The 19,645-nt window shown below is 35.4% G+C and overlaps 1 protein-coding gene across 1 annotated transcript in view; it reads left to right on the top strand.

Moving 5' to 3' along the window:
• TOPAZ1 (testis and ovary specific TOPAZ 1) overlaps window positions 1-19,645 on the top strand; it is an 85,894-nt gene that overhangs the window by 56,439 nt on the left and 9,810 nt on the right. The window contains 5 exon segments of the mRNA XM_075995110.1: window positions 148-322; window positions 1,011-1,111; window positions 3,705-3,870; window positions 13,484-13,648; window positions 15,739-15,942. Of these exon segments, the coding sequence (XP_075851225.1) occupies window positions 148-322; window positions 1,011-1,111; window positions 3,705-3,870; window positions 13,484-13,648; window positions 15,739-15,942 (811 nt within the window).

The raw sequence follows: 19,645 nt of genomic DNA, 5'->3' as shown, positions 1-19,645 counted from the left end.
GTAAATTTATAGATTTGCAGAAATTATATCCTATTAATTCTATATATCTAATGCCTATGTGTGCCTGACCCTTTGTGCTTGTTTGCATAAATAGTTTTTGTGCTTTATTTACTTTTTTCTTTCTTTTGGTTTTAATAATTTTGATAGCACTGTAAAGAAAAAGGTGACTGGACCAAATTGGGAAATTTATACATTAATGTAAAAATGGGCTGTGAAATATTTGCGGATTTCCAGAGATTTTGTGCTTGCATTGCTGAAACATTAACAAAAGACTGTACAGAAGAAAGACCAGTTGTTCCCTTTTGTGAATTTGCTGAAGCAGGTAAATTGTCTCTTTTTTGGTCTGAAGATTGTGTGTTAGAATGGTACAGTGCTCTTAACAAGAATGTAAATCTTTACTATTTTCCATATTGAGGATAAATTAGTTTTGCAAGTTTCAGATACTCTTTATGAAATTTTATATCTATCTGTTGTTAAGTAAGAATTGGTGTTTTAGTATCAGATGTTTCAATGTTTCATATCCTTATTTTTCTTTTCATTCAGATTGGAAAAACTATGGCTAGCAAATTATACTGGAGCACCTCAATTTTTGAATCATTGAAATTCTCACTATTTTCACAATTACAAATCAACAAAATTTATATAGTTTTGAGTTTGTTTTTGTGGTTTTTTGTTTATTACATGAGCTCTTTGCTACCATGGTTTTTACCAGGAGTTGGCAAACTTTTTCTGTAAAAGGCCGGATAGTAAATATTTTAGGCTTTGAACACACTTTAATGACTTCTGTCATGTAGTTTTCCTTTCTTTTTAAACAATTCTTTGAAAGGAGAAAAGGCATTGTTAGCTCATAGGCTATACAAAAACAGGCCACAGGCTAGATTTGGCCTGTGGACCATAGTTTGCCAACACCTGGTCTGTGTGGTATTATAAATAATTCTGTATTAATTTGCCTTTTCCATCATTTTAAGTGACTATTTCATTTGCTTCTATATGCCTACTTTGTGTTTCAGTTAGCAAAGATCCACAAAATAGTGAAGTAGATAAAAGTTTGCTGGGAAGAATTGGAATCAATGTTATGTACTTCTATCACAAGCTGTTACAGTGGTCCAAGGTACTTCATTAAATTTTTGTTTTGGCTTGGTATAGAGTGTTAGTTTTTAAATTATGGACAGAATATAGTTTAACCTTGCAGCTTAGGAATTTGCTAATAATCACGATAGATGACAAAATGGGACACACACTAGTAAGTTAATTATTAGTTGGTATATTAAGCAAGTGTGGAAAGGAAATGGCATGAGACTGGCCACTATTTAAAATCTCAAGCCAGGTGCAGTGGCACACAGCTGTAGTCCTAGCTGCTCAGGCAGTGGAGGTGGGACTATCACTTGAGCCTAAAAGTTCAAGGCATCTTGGGCAATATAAGGAGACCCCATCTCTAAAATAATGATGATAAATAAATAAAACTCAGTATAGTGAGCACTTAAGAAGCTGTGCTAAATGTCATATTTATTCAAAGCAACTTTCAGTTCACAGTTTATTTTGCCAACTCCTGAGTATCAGTAACATTGTAATTTTAGAAGAGTTCAAGAGACTTTACTTCAGATGAACTCAGGATACTTCAATTAACAGAATTCCTTAAAAATCACCTCTTAGGCCGGGCGCGGTGGCTCACGCCTGTAATCCTAGCACTCTGGGAGGCCGAGGCGGGCGGATTGCTCGAGGTCAGGAGTTCAAAACCAGCCTGAGCGAGACCCCATCTCTACTAAAAATAGAAAGAAATTAATTGACCAACTAAAAGTATATATACAAAAAATTAGCCGGGCATGGTGGTGCATGCCTGTAGTCCCAGCTACTCGGGAGGCTGAGGCAGGAGGATCACTTGAGCCCAGGAGTTTGAGGTTGCTGTGAGCTAGGCTGACGCCACGGCACTCACTCTAGCCTGGGCAACAAAAGTGAGACTCTGTCTCAAAAAAAAAAAAAAAAAAAAAATCACCTCTTAGAATATCTGTAACACTGTATACCATATATCTTGATGTCTAACTTTGAGGCTTAGCTTACCATACAGGTGTTTTAGTGACTCAAGACCATATTGTATCATTCTTTAGGTTTTCCTGAGGTGGCAGATGGAGCTATAGACTCAGTAGGGTTCAAGTAGAGGACAGGGAAATCCAAATCCAAAATAAGGAGGAAGTGCTTTGGGATTAGAGTTGTATAGAGAGTGGAGTGAGTAAGTTGAGAGTGTGGTCACTATTGACTATTAGCGTGTATCTTTTGTTATTAGCTACCTTTTATAAAGAGTTTATTTCATAATTGAATATGTGTTCAATACCATTTAAGTACATGGTCACTTGTATACATATAAAATTCATGCATTAAAAAAAAAAAAACTTTTTTTAACTCAGAATGGTAGTACAAAAGGTCTCTAGGCTTCAAGGTCTAGGAGATTTAGCACTTAATTGTGTGGTAGGCCTGGGGTGGGCAAAGATGTACCTTGTCCTGTTCTCATAGTCTACCTTAAGGTTGATCATAGCATTAATTTATTGAATAGTTAATGCTTAGGAATTTGAGAACTACCTAATAAGAAGACCCTTTTTGAAAACTCAGACTGGTTTTGTTAAAACTTTTAGAGTATATTTTAACTTTATTTGGTTGTTATTTTTTAAGATATTAACAAATCGGTGGATTTTTGTGTTTTAATTAAAAATTTTAACAATCTTATTTAGAAAGATTATTTATCACTTATGAATTTTTTATGAAACCTATTCCTTTTTGAACATAAAAATGAAATCATTGAAATTAAACTAAAGGTATCTCTTGAAAAATGCACTCATATACAGTCAAATTGAAAGTACTTTGACATCAGAATAAGCATCTGACTCAAAATAGTATAGAACATAAAACAAGGGTCTGCAAACTAAGGCCCATGGGCTAGATCTCACCTACGGCTTGTTTTTGTAGAGCCCTCAAGGTAACGATGTTTTTTACATTTTTAAAGAATTACAAATTAAACAACAACAACCAAAAAGAACGTGCAACAAATTAAAGGTAGTCTACAAAACCTAAAGTATTTACTATCTGGCCATTTACAGGAAAACTTTGCCAATCTCTGGTATAAAATAATATATGTCCAGTTTCTGATGCTCAGATCAAAGACAATATTCATTTCTAACACATGAGATAATTAGTCTATTGACTTTTAAAAACATTTGACCAACAGTTTTATCCCTTTTTTCATTATCATTCTTTGTCTAAAGTTGCTAACACATTATCTTCATCTTTACTGTGTCTCCCTCCTTGTTCTCTGGTTGGTCAGCAAAAAAAGAACAAAAACATATAATCAGTAGTGTTTTACATTAAGACATGATTTCCTGTTGTCAAAAACAGTGTATGGAACAGATGAAAGGAAAACCACTGCTCAAGGGGGACTGGTGGTGGTGGTGGTGGTGGTGGTGGTGGTGGTGGTGGTGGTGGTGGTGGTGGTGGAAGACAGTGGCTGTGATGAGGCAGAGCCTACTTTATTCCCTTTCCCCTTCTGTCTTTATGGTAGAGCAGGAAGGGGCTTCAAGGAAGAGTCTTGAGCAGTTTGAGAGCCATCAATCTATGATGATGATTCAAACTGGACAATTAGCTTGTGAATAGTTTCCAGTGACTTTGTGCCTTTGTAATGATTGACACTCAATTAGTGTTCTTTGTTTCTATTCTAGGGAAGGAAGGTCCTAGATAAACTATATGAATTAAAAATACATTTTACAAGTTTAAAAGGACTTATAGGGCCTGAGATGTTAGCACCAAGATGTCAAATTGTGAATGTTGCAGCAGAAATTTTTCTAAAAAGTGGAAGCCTAGATGGTGCCATTTGGGTATTGAGAGGTAAGTTCTGATATATGTAAGCATAAAATAATTCATTAAACTTGTTATAAATTTTTGCCTATGTGATTACCTTAAGTTGATACTGAAATGTCGGTGATAATTTGGTCTAAACTCTAGTGAACATGTGGGTAGAAAAGGTTGTTGTTGAGTACAGTGAGAGGGGTAAGTTAACTTAGCTTTAAAGAAGAAATTGTGGCCATGCACGGTGGCTCACGCCTGTAATCCTAGCATCTGGTAGGCTGAGGCAGGAGGATTGCTTGATGTGAGGAGTTCGAGACCAGCCTGAGCAAGAGCAAGGCCCCATATCTACTAAAAATAGAAACAAAAAATTAGCCAGTCAACTAAAAATAGAAACAAAAAATTAGCTGGGCATGGTGGGCTTGCCTGTAATCCCAGCTACTCGGGAGGATCACTTGAGCTCAGGAGTTTGAGGTTGCTGTGAGCTAGGCTCATGCCACAGTACTCATTCTAGCCCAGGCAACAAAGTGAGACTGTCTCAAAAAAAGAAAAGAAAAGAAAAAATTGTATCAGCCATTGTTGATTAAAAACTGGTTCTTGCTATGGCTTGAGCACCATGCTAAGTGCTTTAGCTAGATTATCCCAATTAATCTTCATAGAACCCTGAGTTGGGAACTACTACAATCCCCGTTTTATCAATAACAAAATGTTGTCCTTGGCCAGGCATGGCGGCTCATGCCTATAATCCCAGCACTTGGGGAGGCTGAACCAGGAGGATCATTTGAAGCCAGGAGTTCAAGACCATCCTAGACAACATAGTGAGACCTCGTCTCTACAAAAAAATTTTAAAATTAGCCAAGCATGGTGGCATGCGCAATCCTAGCTACTTTGGAGACTGAGGTAGGAGGATTGCTTGAGCCCAGGAGTTCGAGGCTACAGTGATCTGTAATTGCACCACTGCACTTTAGCCTTGGCAACAGAGCCAGACCCTGTCTCTAAAAATAAAAAAATAAAAAGGATGTTGTCTGTATTAAGCAACTTGCCCAAAAGGGCTTAACAAGTAAGGAGGCCAAATTCAAACCCAGACAATCCAGCTTCAGAGCTCAGGCTTCATCTGCTGTGTGAAAGGGAAATCCTATTACAGTGTACATAACCTCTATCTTCACATGTATAGGCAAATGTGACTTCAAACCAAAACAAGTAAAGCTCACTTTCCCTGGTAAGGCAATCTTTCTAGCAGAAATTATAATGCAGTTAAGCCAAAAATAGCAACTAAGGTTAGTTTGTTATGAGGTAAATAAACATTTAAAGAGCATGATAGTGGTATGACATGGTAGCAAATGGTAGCTCTGGCTACTTGGACCATCAGGCAGATTTTACTTGATAACATGAGATTAAGAATGAAGAAACCTCAAGGATCTCAGAGTTCAGGTAGGAAGACGAATTAGATAAATAAGGCAAATAGATTACACTAACACACAAACACATATACTAGCACCAGTATATGTGTGTCTGTGTGTGTGTGTGTGTGTGTAGAGAGAGAGAGAGAGCAGGGGGAATATATACATGTATGTGTGTATATATATACAAAAATAGAAATTAGTGAAATGCAAGCCAGAGCTTACAAGCTCTGTGAGAAAGAAGAGATGTGGCAAGAAATGGGAAGGGTAAAACAGTTGATAAAAATGGACTTAGATCATGTTACAGTAGAAACTTTCTGCCTAAAAGTTTCTGGCAAAACCAGTCTTTCTTAAACTACAGACTAGGAGAGAGTTTGTGGGAGGGATGTAGAGTGGTCTGTGGAGATCTTGTTTGAAATTCTGATATTTAATTTTGAGATTATCTTTAAAATTCTACCAGTTATAAACACAGCATTCTTTTGCAGTGACAGTTTCAGTTGAAAGTAATTTTCATAAGTAAAATTGTATTACTTCAAAAGAAGAGCCTACAAAAGTATACTCAGGTATCTCTAGAATTTTTTATTCTTAAAAGAGTTCTGTAGTGAACAGGCCATTCCCAAGAAAGGAAACACAATGGCTCAATCTCACTGGTAATAAGTGAGATTAATATTCCCTTGTAATAAGAGAAATATACATTTAAATTACAAAACACTATTTTGAACCTATCAGACTGTCAAAGTTTGGTGTTATACTTTTCATGGGGGTATAGAAAAGTGGACATTTACAGAAATTGTCTTAGGGTTTTTTTGGCAAAATAAATGTCAAAAGTTAAAAATACTTATTTCTTGGCTGGACGTGGTGGCTCATGCTTGTAATCCTAGCACTCTGGGAGGCCAAGGCGGGAGGATCGCTCAAGGTCAGGAGTCCAAAACCAGCCTGAGCAAGAGCGAGACCCCCATCTCTACTAAAAAAAAATAGAAAGAAATTAATTGGCCACCTAAAAATATATAGAAAAAATTAGTTGAGCATGGTAGTGGATACCTGTAGTCCCAGATACTTGGGAGGCTGAGGCAGAAGGATTGCTTGAGCCCAGGAATTTGAGGTTGCTGTGAGGTAGGCTGACGCCATGGCACTGTAGCCCAGGCAACAGAGTGAGACTTTGTCTCAAAAAAAAAAAAAAAATACATATTTCTTGACTTCATTTCTAGGAATTTGTACTATAAACACATTTATATTAATACTTGTGTACAAGGGCATGTATATACTTGATGGCATGTGTATACATGCCCTTGTACACAGTATATGGTTACCTGAAGTCCTTTGTTACACCAACAATGGTAACAAAGGATTCCAAGTAACTTAAATGTTCACTAAGGGAATACCAGTTAATTAAATTGTGTTATAGCCACATGATGGAGTAGAATGAGGCAGATCTATAGGTATTAATTTTGAATGATTTCCAATGTCCATTATAAAGTGAAAAAAGGAATGTGCAGAACAGTGTATACAGTATGCTACCATTTGTATAAAAATAATAATAGAACAGGTGCATATATATTTGCGTATACTTAAAATACTTATAGGATACACAAGACATTAGTAATAGTAATTGCCTTTGGGAAGAAGAATTGAGTACTTAGAGGACAGGGACAGGATTAACTTTTTACATGTATTTTTCCTACTTTTTTCCTTTTAAAAAATGTATGCTGGCCAGGCGTGGCGGCTCATGCCTGTAATCCTAGCACTATGGGAGGCCGAGGCAGGCAGATTGCTCAAGATCAGGAGTTCAAAACCAGCCTGAGCAAGAGTAAGACCCCCATCTCTACTATAAATAGAAAGAAATTAATTGGCCAACTAATATATATAGAAAAAATTAGCTGGGCATGGTGATGTATGCCTATAATGCCAGCTACTCAGGAGACTGAGGCAGAAGGATTGCTTGAGCCCAGAAGTTTGAGGTTGCTGTGAGCTAGGCTGACGCCACGGCACTCACTCTAGCCTGGGCAACAAAGCGAGACTCTGTCTCAAAAAAAAAAAAAAAATGTATATTACCTATTACATTTTTAAAAAATTGGGATTACATAATTATTCAAGTTTGAGAAATGCAAATATTTTACACATTGCTTTTTTGGTAGGTGGCAGACTTTATGATGAGAAGAAATCTATTGTTTTGCTTTTCACTCTGACATTTCAAACTCTTTCTTGGCACTAGTACTTTTTTTTTTTTTAATTTTATTTATTTATTTATTTATTTTTTTTTACTAGTACTTTTTATCCTGGCAAATGAGCAACAAATTCCTACTGTGCCTTCTCCCAATAGCAACATAAAAAAAGGTCTTAAAACCATAATTTTGTAATCATGCTTCAGAGGCTGAAAAATAGTGTCTTAACTCTCTAGAAAATACATTTTAAAAAATGTTATGCCATTTATTGAGACACTGCCATTGAATTTTAAAATAACTTTTATTTCCTTTATATAAGTAACACATATTCATTACAGAGAAATATGAAAAGGTAGATAAGCAAAACTAATGTTAAAAATCTTTTATCATTTGAGCACCCAGAAATTGCTATTATCCACTTTAATGTTACTATAGAGACTTTTTTATACACTACATTTTTTTCAGGCAGTAGTCTTTCTGTGAAAAGAAATATTATTCTACAGCATCACATAATGAGTTGAATGGTTTTCCATCTTATAAACAGATAGGAGGATAGATTAATCCATGAATCCACTTTTATTGAACTAGCTTGTTTTCAAATTTCTATTATAAATAATAATCCTACTTAACATCACTGCTAAATCTTAATTTCCACAGGATAAATTTTAGTGATGGAATTGCTATGTTAAAGGGTAAGGACATTTTTAAAGCTTTTTGGTAAACATCACCAAATTTGCTCTTATTGCTATTCAGATTTACAGATAAGTTATTTCAGGTTTATTAGAAAGCCCCTTTTGGTGAGAAAATCCTAAAGAACTATTGTATTAGATATATCTTATACATAAACATTTGTCCTTTTTAGGGATCACAGATGTGTATTAACAGTTCTAGCAGTTCTCAATAGTATGATTTTTGGTTAGTGGACAGGCAGACTGGTGGATTCAAGGTTATGCAAACCCCAGTCTAGCTGTTTGGTTCATTCCATTCTAGGTCTTATCCCTGTGAGTAGAAAAGTCCTCTACACCTTTAATAAGATTGTAGTAATTATAGTCTTCTTAATGGTATGTGAAGATGCAGGTTATGAAATACCTTTACTAACACTGAATTTTATTATTTTTCTTATCTTTTTGCTAGTTTGCTAGGGTAAAAGTTATATATTGCTAAGGTAAAAGTTATATATATTAGGAGCTTTACTTTGCATTTAATTTATTATTATAGAAATTTATTCTTCCCATTTTTATTTTGTGGATTACCTATCCATGTTCTTAGTCTGTTTTCTGATTTTAGTATTTCTCTTCATTACTGATTTAGTAATAATGTGAATATTCACTATGTACCAAACATTGTGCTAAGTATATTACTTGTGTCATCTCATTTAATCAACCCCAACCCCATGAGGTAGGTAATGGGTAATGGTATCCCAAGATGAGGACACTGAGGTTCAGAGAAGATCACACAAGTAAATGTGGAGCAGGAATTCCAATCCAGGTCTGTCTGACTGCAAAGTCCATATTTTTAACCACTATACCAGTACTATTATTTCCCTGTTTTTTCGTCTCAATGTACATTATAAAATTGCAACTAGATCAGAAGCACAAACTACATAAACAGACCTAGACCTACTCTAGTCAACCTCTTGAGCAAAATAGGGATACTGGGCTGGTTTTCATAAATCTAAGACAGTGGTTCTCAAATTTGACCATCAGAATTCTCGAGAGGGCTTGTTAAAACACAGATTTCTGGGCCCACCCCCTTTTTTTCTGGTTCATTAAGTCTAGAGTGGGTACTGAATATTTGCATTTCTCTCAAGTTTTTAGATGTTGCTGATGCTGCTGGTCTAGGAACCTCACTCTGAGGACCATTGCCCTACAGCACCCTCAGCATGGTGACATTTTCTTTCTTTTTTTTTTTTTTTTGAGACAGAGTCTCGCTTTGTTGCCTAGGCTAGAGTGAGTGCCGTGGCGTCAGCCTAGCTCACAGCAACCTCAAACACCTGGGCTCAAGCAATCCTGCTGCCTCAGCCTCCCAAGTAGCTGGGACTACAGGCACATGCCACCATGCCCGGCTAATTTTTTCTATATATATTAGTTGGCCAATTAGTTTCTTTCTATTTATAGTAGAGACGGGTCTCGCTCTTGCTCAGGCTGGTTTTGAACTCCTGACCTCGAGCAATCCGCCCGCCTCGGCCTCCCAGAGAGCTAGGATTACAGGCGTGAGCCACCGCGCCCGGCTGGTGACATTTTCTTATACCTCACCTGTGCCCCTAAACCACACCCTCTCCAGTCACTCCCCTAGTTTTTTTAACCACTGCTATAAACATTACCATTTTTATTTTTTGAAAGTTAATTCGATTGGGAGGATTTCACTTGTGGTGGTATCTGGCACAGAGTAAATATTATTAATAGTTGAGGTGAGTGGATAAATGGATTTTACTCATTTAAGTATCTTTGTGCCTTCCTAAGGAGAAAATGGCTGGCATTTTTGAAAGTGTGTGTATTTTAAGAAAAGTATTAGCTTGCCTTTTTTTTTTTTTTTGGAGTCTCACTCTGTTGCCCCAGGTAGGGTGCAGTGGCGTCATCATAGCTACAACCTCAAACACCTGGGCTCAAGCGATCCTCCTGCCTAAACCTCCCAGAATAGGTAGGACTACAGGCAGCCTGAGCAAGAGCACGATCCTGTCTCTACTAAAAATAAAAAAATTAACTTTTTTATGTTATGAAATTTAGCATAAAGATTATCTTACACACCTGGACCAGTGACTATGACTATAGTACAAATATAATCATATAAAGAGTTTTCATGTTTAAAGAAAAAATGTGTTATCTTCATTTTCAAACAGTGGGTAGATCTCAGCATAAAGCTGTGGTAGGCCAGGCAGTTTTCAGTCTCTGTTTTTAATACCACAGTTTCTCTTATATCTACTCAAGACCAACTATTTAGGTCATTGACACCTCTTTCCCCAATAATTTTCACCAAATGTAAGCACTGGTCATTTTTAGTGATGGGATTTTTAATTATTTCTAAAATACTTCTTTGTATTTCTGTGTTTTGCTTGAGATTTTTATAGTAAGCATTTGTATTTTTAAAATATTATTTTAAAAGTAAATCAACCAACTTGGCCTCATCCTAAGCAATAATATCTGTGAAATCGCAGATTTAATGTGATTTTTATATATAATATGGTCTTTATAATTTTTAAAATTCACAAATTATTATAATGTATGCCTCTCACACTTAGCAAGTATCACACTGTATAATGTCCTTTTTATATTATAGTAGTTTTGCATATTAAAGATACTAGCCCTTGATCTGTTGGACATTTACAAATATTTTTCTCAGCTTTTCATTTTCCTTTTTGATTTTTTTTGTTTTTTGCATTTTTGATTTCTTCTTTTGCCCAACTGGCGTTTTTTTCTACTTAATATAACCTGTTTTTAAAATCTTTAATAATTTTTGTTTTGTGTCATACTTTTAGGCAGTCCTTACATGTTTACCCATATGTTCTTCAAATGTTTTGATTTGTTGTTTTACATTTTGGTGTGAGGTGGGAACCTAATTTATTTCTCCCAAAATGTTGTTCCACTTGAACCTTTACTCACTAATTTGAAATGCCACTTTTATCATAATAATAGAATCTTGGATCTTTTGGGTCTGTTTCTGTACTTGTCTTTTCTCCGAAAGATCCCTCAGTTTCTGTGCTAGTACTATACTCTTTAGGTTCATGTAGTATTAGAAAAAGTGATGATCTATATATCTAGGCAAGATCATCCTCAATCCTCTTCTTTTCCAAACTATTCTTTGTGTTGATTCTTTTGAATGAATTTCAGAGTCATTGAATCAGAGTTTAATACAGCTCTGTAGGAGATTTGATTTGGATTGGGATTATATTAAATATATACTTTAAGGGGAGAACAGATATCTTTAGATATTCCCCTATTGCAGTATTCACTATGGTAAAAGATGGTTATTTGTTCGATAGTCTCACTGAATAGCCTAGAAATTGATTTAGTGAAAAGACTGTCTTAATAGTCTTTATATTCCCAGTGCCTATATTCAAAATCTTGCTTGAGTAATGATTGAATATGCAGATAATGGAAGGTAAGTGGGTAAATAGAGGCTACTATAGAAATTTTGCTTCCCTTTTGACTCTTAGACTTTAGACAAATGGAAAATATTTCCCAACTGTAGAATAGAGAAAATCATGAAGATGAATGCAATAACAACTTTTATTGCTATAAAACTAGCATTAAGTACACTATTAAACTGATTTTTGTTCTTGGGAATTTAATTTTCATAACAGTGCTTATAAAATTTTCATAAAAGTATCTTTAATGTACACTAGCTGGATTAGTTAAATTTAAAGTGTTGATTTCCAAGTGACTTCCCATTTATCAGTTTTAATTAACTTTGGTATAATACATGGTATAATCAACTTATTCACATTTTTTATATAGCTATACAATTTAGTAACATTTTAAAGTAAATCTCCTAAAATATCATATAGACTTTTTTTTTTTTTTGAGACAGAGTCTCTCTCACTCTGTTGCCTGGACTAGAGTGCCGTGGTGTCAGCCTAACTCACACCAACCTCAAACTCCTGGGCTCAAGCGATCCTTCTGCCTCAACCTCCCAAGTAACTGGGACCACAGGCATGCACCACCATGCCCGGCTAATTTTTTTTCTATGTATTTTTAGTTGTCCAGCTAATTTCTTTCTATTGTTAGTAGAGACAGGATCTCTCTCTTGCTCAGGCTGGTCTCGAACTCCTGAGCTCAAATGATCCACCTGCCTCTGCCTCCCAGAGTGCTGGGATTACAAGCGTGAGCTGCCACAACTAGCTGTAGACTTGCTACTTTTTTTGAACTATATCTAACAGATAAAAGACTAACAAAAAATAATTGAACTTATTTGGTCAGAGCAAAATTTACTTTATAAGGCATGGTTAGTTAACAGTTTCACTTTTAATGGGAATTATGTTTAACAAATAACTTATGTAGTTTTTCAAGATAATAAGTTAATTTTAATTTCTCTATATATTAAAATTTCAGCAAATTTGAGAGTAAATTAATGAAGGTATCTATCTGAGTTAATATTTGTAAAGCACTTGAAATGTTGTCTAGCACATAGGGTAAATCTGTTAAGTCAGAGTCAGTCCAGTGGGCCCTAGTAATTTCAAAATAAGGTCCTGTTTTAAAGCTTTATACTGGATACATAAAGCTTTCTTTTTTGGCATTATGTACTTGATTGATCAGCTCTTTCTTCAATTCTTTGGTATTCACTGTGCTGGGAAGGCCACAAAAAAAAAAAAAAAAGGATTACTTGATTTCTACACTTAGTTCAGTTAAAAAAGAACACCCAAATGTAACTTGAGTGTTATATATAGCAATGCTTCATTATGTGTATAATGATTGAGTAAATTAGGTAAATGAAAAATATTGACATTTGTAACATTTTAGCACCTCAGTGTTCTGTATTACAGTCTTCCATTGTTTTTCTCAATGTGAAAAAATCAGGGCAGAACTTAAGGAATTTCAGTATTATAGGTAATATTCTATTTTTTTTGAGCTATGTGATGAGTACATAAGAGTTCATTTTATTCTTATGCTTTTATAACATATATATTAGATATTCTATAAATATTAAATATTTCACAATAAATATTATTTAAAAATAAGAAGAAATTGGAGAGAAAAGCTATTCCCCAATAATACCAGAAACTAAATAAATTATGTATTCCTTATTATAAAATTTTTGAACTTTTCCACACAACAATTTTATGTTAAAGCAAACATTCATTACAATCTGAACATTTTTGTCATAAAAATAAACATTAATTTTAGAATTAATAACTGACTAATACACACTTAAAGAATTAATAAAAAATAAAGTGGCCATTAGTTTGCATATTCTTAGGATGATGATCATCACTATATAAGTTGTTTCTAATAAATTAGAGCTGTGGTTATCTTTTCTGAGTACATATATTTAAGTTTTGCCACTTTCTCCAAAAGATATTTGAAAACATTAGTTGTGATTATACTGTTAATTGTGATTGTCATGGTGTAAAGTATTTGTATTTTTTTCTTTCGGAAGAGTCAGAATGGATAATCAATACACCACTGTGGCCTTGTGATAGACTGGATGTGCTTAATCGACATAATTTGCTGTGTACAATTGCACATGAAATATTAGCGAAGAGCCTTTATAGGCAGACATTTGAAGTTTTGCAGAATCTACCAGGTTTTCAAAATTCTCAAGGTATGTTTTCTTAAAAGTCTAACTATTTCTTGCCCATCTGGTGTTTAACTGTTATTAAGAAACAGTTATCCACCTGTTTTAGTTGAGTTTTATATGCCAGCATATTTTTTTAATGAAGTAGTTTTCTATAAAATGTGTTCTCTGCAAATTGAATATGCTTTCCTGATGATTTCAAAAAATCAGAGATTCTTATCTTTGGGGATTTTGTCTGCAGTTCCCAACACAAGAATTTTTATAATTCCCCTTTCCCTATCTCTGTCAAGTCATCAGCAAACAATATGGTTAACCACTTTGGTATGAGCATTGACTATAGTTAATAGCCACAGATGAACGCGCACAGCTGACCGTCAACTTTAAATGACAGCCATGTATGAAGGCGCACAGCCGAGCATCTACTTCAGTTGACAGCCAAAAGCTTTTACTTTTACAGCTTTTATCTCTGCAGTTGCAGTGTGTAAGTTCAGCTAATAAGTTACTACGAATCTGTGGCCTTTTAACAAGTCCTTAGTAGGAGTTATTATAGTTATTTTCCTAAAGCTGCCTGTAAAGTAAAACAAGCTTTCAGTGCTTTCAAGCTTTCCTCATCACACAAGAGCAAAACGGATTCGTTGTCAATGCACAGCACAAAATACCGTACAAACCAGGAGTGCTGGCTGAGGGCAAGGTTTCATGGCTGGTGAGCACTATACCAAAGTGGTTAAGTGTCCCCAGCAAGCTCCATATCTTAAAGAAGTCATTGCACTGGAATAATGAAGAATACTTGTTCTCCCATCACTTCATAAATGAGTGTAAAACTTAGTTTACATCACCTTGGAATGTAGGTAAACTTGGAATAAGTGGAGGAAATGAAACAGATGGCAAGTTCAAAGAAAGAACTACCATTGCTCACATTGGTAGGTAGTTCTCTTGAATGTTAAAGCTCAAGTCATACATAGATAGGAAGAGGGAGTCTGAGCAAAAGCTTTGGGTCAGGAATGAGCTGTGTGATGGGTTCAGAGGATGGGTTCAGAAAATATTAACTTGAGAGCCTCCCTTCAGTGCTTTCATCATATCCTCTATAAATACTAATTTTTCCATTTATTCCACTGGACCCTGTATTATTAGCATTCTTATCTATTAGCATTCTTATCTGTTTCTCCTTATATTAAATAGATAGTGAGCTGCTTCTAGATAGTGAGCTCCTTCAAGATATTTCTTTATCTTGATATTTTCTTTATCTTGGCATTTCTGGCACAATGAGTGCTATTTAGTAGGCCCTTAATATACAATTATATTGATAATGAAATAAAGTAATAATAAGGAGATTGTACAGATAGTTGTGCCAGATTTTGGAAGACCCTAAATGGCAGGCTAAAGGAGTTTTTTTCTTTATGTGTGGTAAGGGGGTCATTAGAGTTTGGGGTCTAGGGAATGATATAATGAAGTTGGTGTTTTAGGAAAGTTCCTGTGGCTATAGTGTTAAGGAAGAAACTAAAGGTAAAGAGATTAATTTCTTGATAAGGCCTGACCCACTAAAAGATCCTAAAGTGATTTCCTAAAGTGATAAAGACCTAGAGCCTAGAATATAGACCCAACTGACTGGATATAGGGAATAAGAGTTGAAAGTCTCTAAGATGACTTCACTTTCTTCTAAGAATGACTGAAGGAATAGAAATATCCACTAAAGAATTTTTTTTTAATTTGAGAGTGAATATTAGGGGATGATTTATTTTTAGTCAAGGCAAATATGAGGCTACGGCAGGAACTGTAGATATAATGCAAATAGAACTACAATACCATTCAAGACACTACAGATACACAGTTACATGTAGGGATCATATACAGATGTGTTAATGCATCCTCTGAAATCTTTGTCAAGCCTCTTTTCATATTCCCCATTACAAAGGAAATGAATGGTTTCGCTTCTGTCAGATGCTTTTTTGTTTCTTCCTTAGAGAATATGTAAGGTGATTGCATTTTAGTGACTGTGACTCCTATCGTGGGTAAGAAAGAGCAAAGGGGAAGAGAGGGAAATAGAAAGGAGTCAATGATGAGGGTTTGAGAAACTAAGACAAATCAATTTCATTACATCAATTTTCTTTTCATTTCAGAAACTGTGGAGGTCTCACAGTATAGCCTTCTTTTTAATAAACTTCTAGATGCCTGTATAGAAAGCAACAGTCTTGGTATGTCATCCTCTGTAGCAGAATTCATGATTTCAAAGAGCATCCCTATTGATTTTTCCTTTCTTAGAAGATTAATTACTTCTTTAGGAAGGAGTTGTTTATGGCTCAAAGCCAGAGCCCACTACAAAAGTAAGTTACATTTTAAAAATTTTAATTTGATATATTGGTTTTGAATTTTATTCTCTAACCCAGGATTCATCTATAATATATAAGATTAGATATTCATATATGTAAAAAAGAGCAGTTGGTACATATTCTAAGGTAGTGATGTGAACAGATCTGTGCTCTTTTCAAACTTGTTTTCTTGTTTCCAATTACTATATCTTTTTTTTTTCTGGGAAAGAATTTTTATTAAAATTTCTCTCTTTGAAGGGTGTTTTGAGAAATTGAGAAACTAGAGAGTAGTGCTGATGATTGGGAACATAGGCCAAATTACTATATCTTTATTTGTTTGCACATTAGTATGCCCACTAGAGGACAAGCAAAGGAAATAAATGACAGAATTTGAACCAGTTTGGCATATCTAATATAAGAGTAAAACAATTAGAATTAGAAACAGTTAAAAAAGTAGAATCAAGTTTAAAGAATATCTGCATATTTATCTCTGCTCTATCCCTAATCTTAGAATAATTGATAGCAGGCCACATAGGGAGGACAGAGACTATCATAACAATGCAACATGATATATAATGTTTTTCACATGGCTTCTAGTAATATAACTTTGTTAATCTATTTACAGCTATTTCTCTGTAACAGGTAAGCCTGGAAACTAGTGCTTTCTCTAGTCCCAACCACTTTGCACATATTTTAATTAGAAAGTAATGCCATGTGGAATCTATATCTAGAAAAGAAGTTTTTCTGACTTCATGCAGTAATCTTAAATTTCCATTTCTAACACTGCCATGTATGTAACAAACATTTGAGTGCCTACTGTGTGTCAAGCATCCTAGCCACTCTTAGATGAGCAGGAAATGTTTTCCAGAGTACCAGCAGGGGTCACTTTAGCAGGTAGTAGGTAACTTTTTCCCCTAATGAAATGGGAAAGAAAACACGAGGATGCATTACAAGTAGCAAGGTTAAGTATTTGATAAAATTTTCATTTCATTTATATATACATATATGTGTACTGGGTCATTATGTAAAATGTATTATTGTGGGCTATAATTAAAAGAAATTTTGAAAGCAGATTTTTTTTAAAAGGATGATCACCAATGTACAGGAAAGGTAGAATTGTTTGTTCATAATACCTCATTTAAATTTTGTGGTTATGTTTTCACTGTTTATACTATTTCCCTACAAACTACTAGAAACCATATATACACTGTACACATAAATATATGTACTAGATGTTGTACTTCCTGATTTTAGTTTTTAGAATTGAAGTTAATGGGAGTAATTTATTTTTCTTTTTTTTTTATTATTTCAAGAAAATATGAGAATACAAACATTTTGGTTGCATTTTATATCTTTGCCTCTCCCTAGCAAGGGTTAGAGGTATGCCCCTCCCCCTCCACAATGACAATGTTCACCGCATCCCTCAGATGTGGGTCTACCCCCTCAACCCCTGAATGCCTGGTGAACACCACCACCATTTGAACACCATAATGTTAATCAGTCAGTACCAATTTGATGGTGAGTACATGTGGAGCCCATTCTTCCAATCTTGTGTTACTTCACTTTGGATAATGGGCTCAATCTCAATCCAGGATAATATAAGCGGTGCTAGCTCACTGTCGTTGCTTAAAATTGAGTAATATTCCATTATAAACATACACCAAATTTTAAAACCACAATGAGATATCACCTAACCCCAGTGAGATTGGCCTCTATCAAAAGATCTCAAAACAACAAATGCTGGCGAGGATGTGGAGAGACGGGAACACTCTTACACTGCTGGTGGGACTGCAAATTAGTGCAACATTCGTGGAAAAGAATTTGGAGATAACCACAAAGAGCTAAAAATGGAAATACCATTCGATCCAGCAATAGCATTATTAGGCATCTGCCCAAAAGAGCAAAAGACATTCTACAATAAAGACATCTGCACCCAAATGTTTATGGTAGCACAATTCACTATTGCAGGGATGTGGAAACAATCCAAGTGCCTGTCAATTCATGAGTGGATTATTAAAATTAGGAGTAATTTATTTTTCAAATAACTAATTGTACAACTTGGGGGAAATGCCATCATATGCCTTTTTTTTTTTTTTTTTTTTTTGAGACGGGGTCTCACTTTGTTGCCCAAGCTAGAGTGAGTGCCGTGGCGTCAGCTTAGCTCTCGGCAACCTCAAACTCCTGGGCTCAAGCAATCCTTCTGCCTCAGCCTCCCGAGTAGCTGGGACTACAGGCATGCACCACCATGCCCAGCTAATTTTTTTCTATATATATTAGTTGGCCAATTAATTGCTTTCTATTTATAGTAGAGATGGGTCTTGCTCTTGCTCAGGCTAGTTTTGAACTCCTGACCTCGAGCAATCCACTCGCCTCAGCCTCCCAAGTGCTAGGATTACTGGTGTGAGCCACTGTGCCTGGCCTCATCATAAGGTGTTTATATGCCAGGAACAAAGTATAAACTCAGAAACATTTAAATGAGATTTCTATAACTATTTCTGTTTTTTAGTTGGAAATAAAATTTTGTATTAAAACAGCTAAACTTAATCATTTCTTTTTGAAATTTTTATTAACAGTTTTTATTAAATTATAATTCAAATACCATACAATTACTCATTTAAAGTATACAATTCAATGATTTTAATGTTTTTACAAAGTTGTGCAACCATTACCACAATCAATTTTAGAACATTTTCATCATTCTAAAAAGAAACCCCAGCCGGGCATGGTGGCTAATGCCTATAATCCTAGCACTCTGGGAGGCCAAGGTGGGTAATCGTTTGAGCTCAGGAGTTCAAGACCAGCCTGAGCAAGACCCGGTCTCTACCAAAAGAAATTAGCCAAGCATGGTGGCACATGCCTATAGTCCCAGCTACTCAGGAGGCTAATGCAGAAGGATCACTTGAGCCCAAAAGTTTGAGGTTGCTGTGAGCTAGGCTGATGCCAGGGCACTGTAGCAGGGGCAACAGAGTGAGACTCTGTCTCAAAAAAAAAAAAAAAATACCCACATCCATTAGTAGTCACTCCTCATTCCCCTAAAATCTTTTTAGGCCTAATAAGAATAACTTTTTTTTTTTTGTTTGAGACAGAGTCTTGCTTTGCTGCCCAGGCTAGAATGAGTGCCCTGGTGTCAGCCTAGCTCACAGCAACCTCAAACTCCTTGGCTCAAGCAATCCTTCTGCCACAGCCTCCCAAGTAGCTGGGACTACAGGCATGCGCCACCATGCCCAGCTAATTTTTTTTCTATATATATTAGTTGGCCAATTAATTTCTTTCTATTTAAAGTAGAGACGGGGGTCTCACTCTTGCTCAGGCTGGTTTCGAACTCCCGACCTCGAGCAATCTACCCGCCTCAGCCTCCAGAGTGCTAAGATTACAGGCGTGAGCCACCGCACCTGGCCAAGAATTACTATTAAACCATTTTTTAAGCAGTGGTTAAACAGTTAATGCCTATGTACAATTCTGTACCTTATTGGAACTTTTCCTTTTATCTAATCACAATTATGCCTTATTTCATATGCAGTGTAACTTCTGAGAGTATGCAAGTAGGGTTAAATAGTCTTTTTTGTGCTTTTTTTAAATGTACTTGAATTATAAAACCAAATAGTAATATTATAGCCATTGATGAGTCTTCAAAACATCTCATTTCCTAACCATGTTAATATTTAAAATATTACTAGAACTCTCTTTGGATATAGCTTACACTTGGAAGAAAAGCCTT

Source organism: Microcebus murinus, chromosome 1 (assembly GCF_040939455.1).
Source record: "Microcebus murinus isolate Inina chromosome 1, M.murinus_Inina_mat1.0, whole genome shotgun sequence".
NCBI classification, from domain to species: Eukaryota; Metazoa; Chordata; class Mammalia; order Primates; family Cheirogaleidae; genus Microcebus; species Microcebus murinus.
The sequence above is the reverse complement of the archived record's forward strand: the minus strand, read 5'-3'. Positions and strand labels throughout refer to the sequence as shown.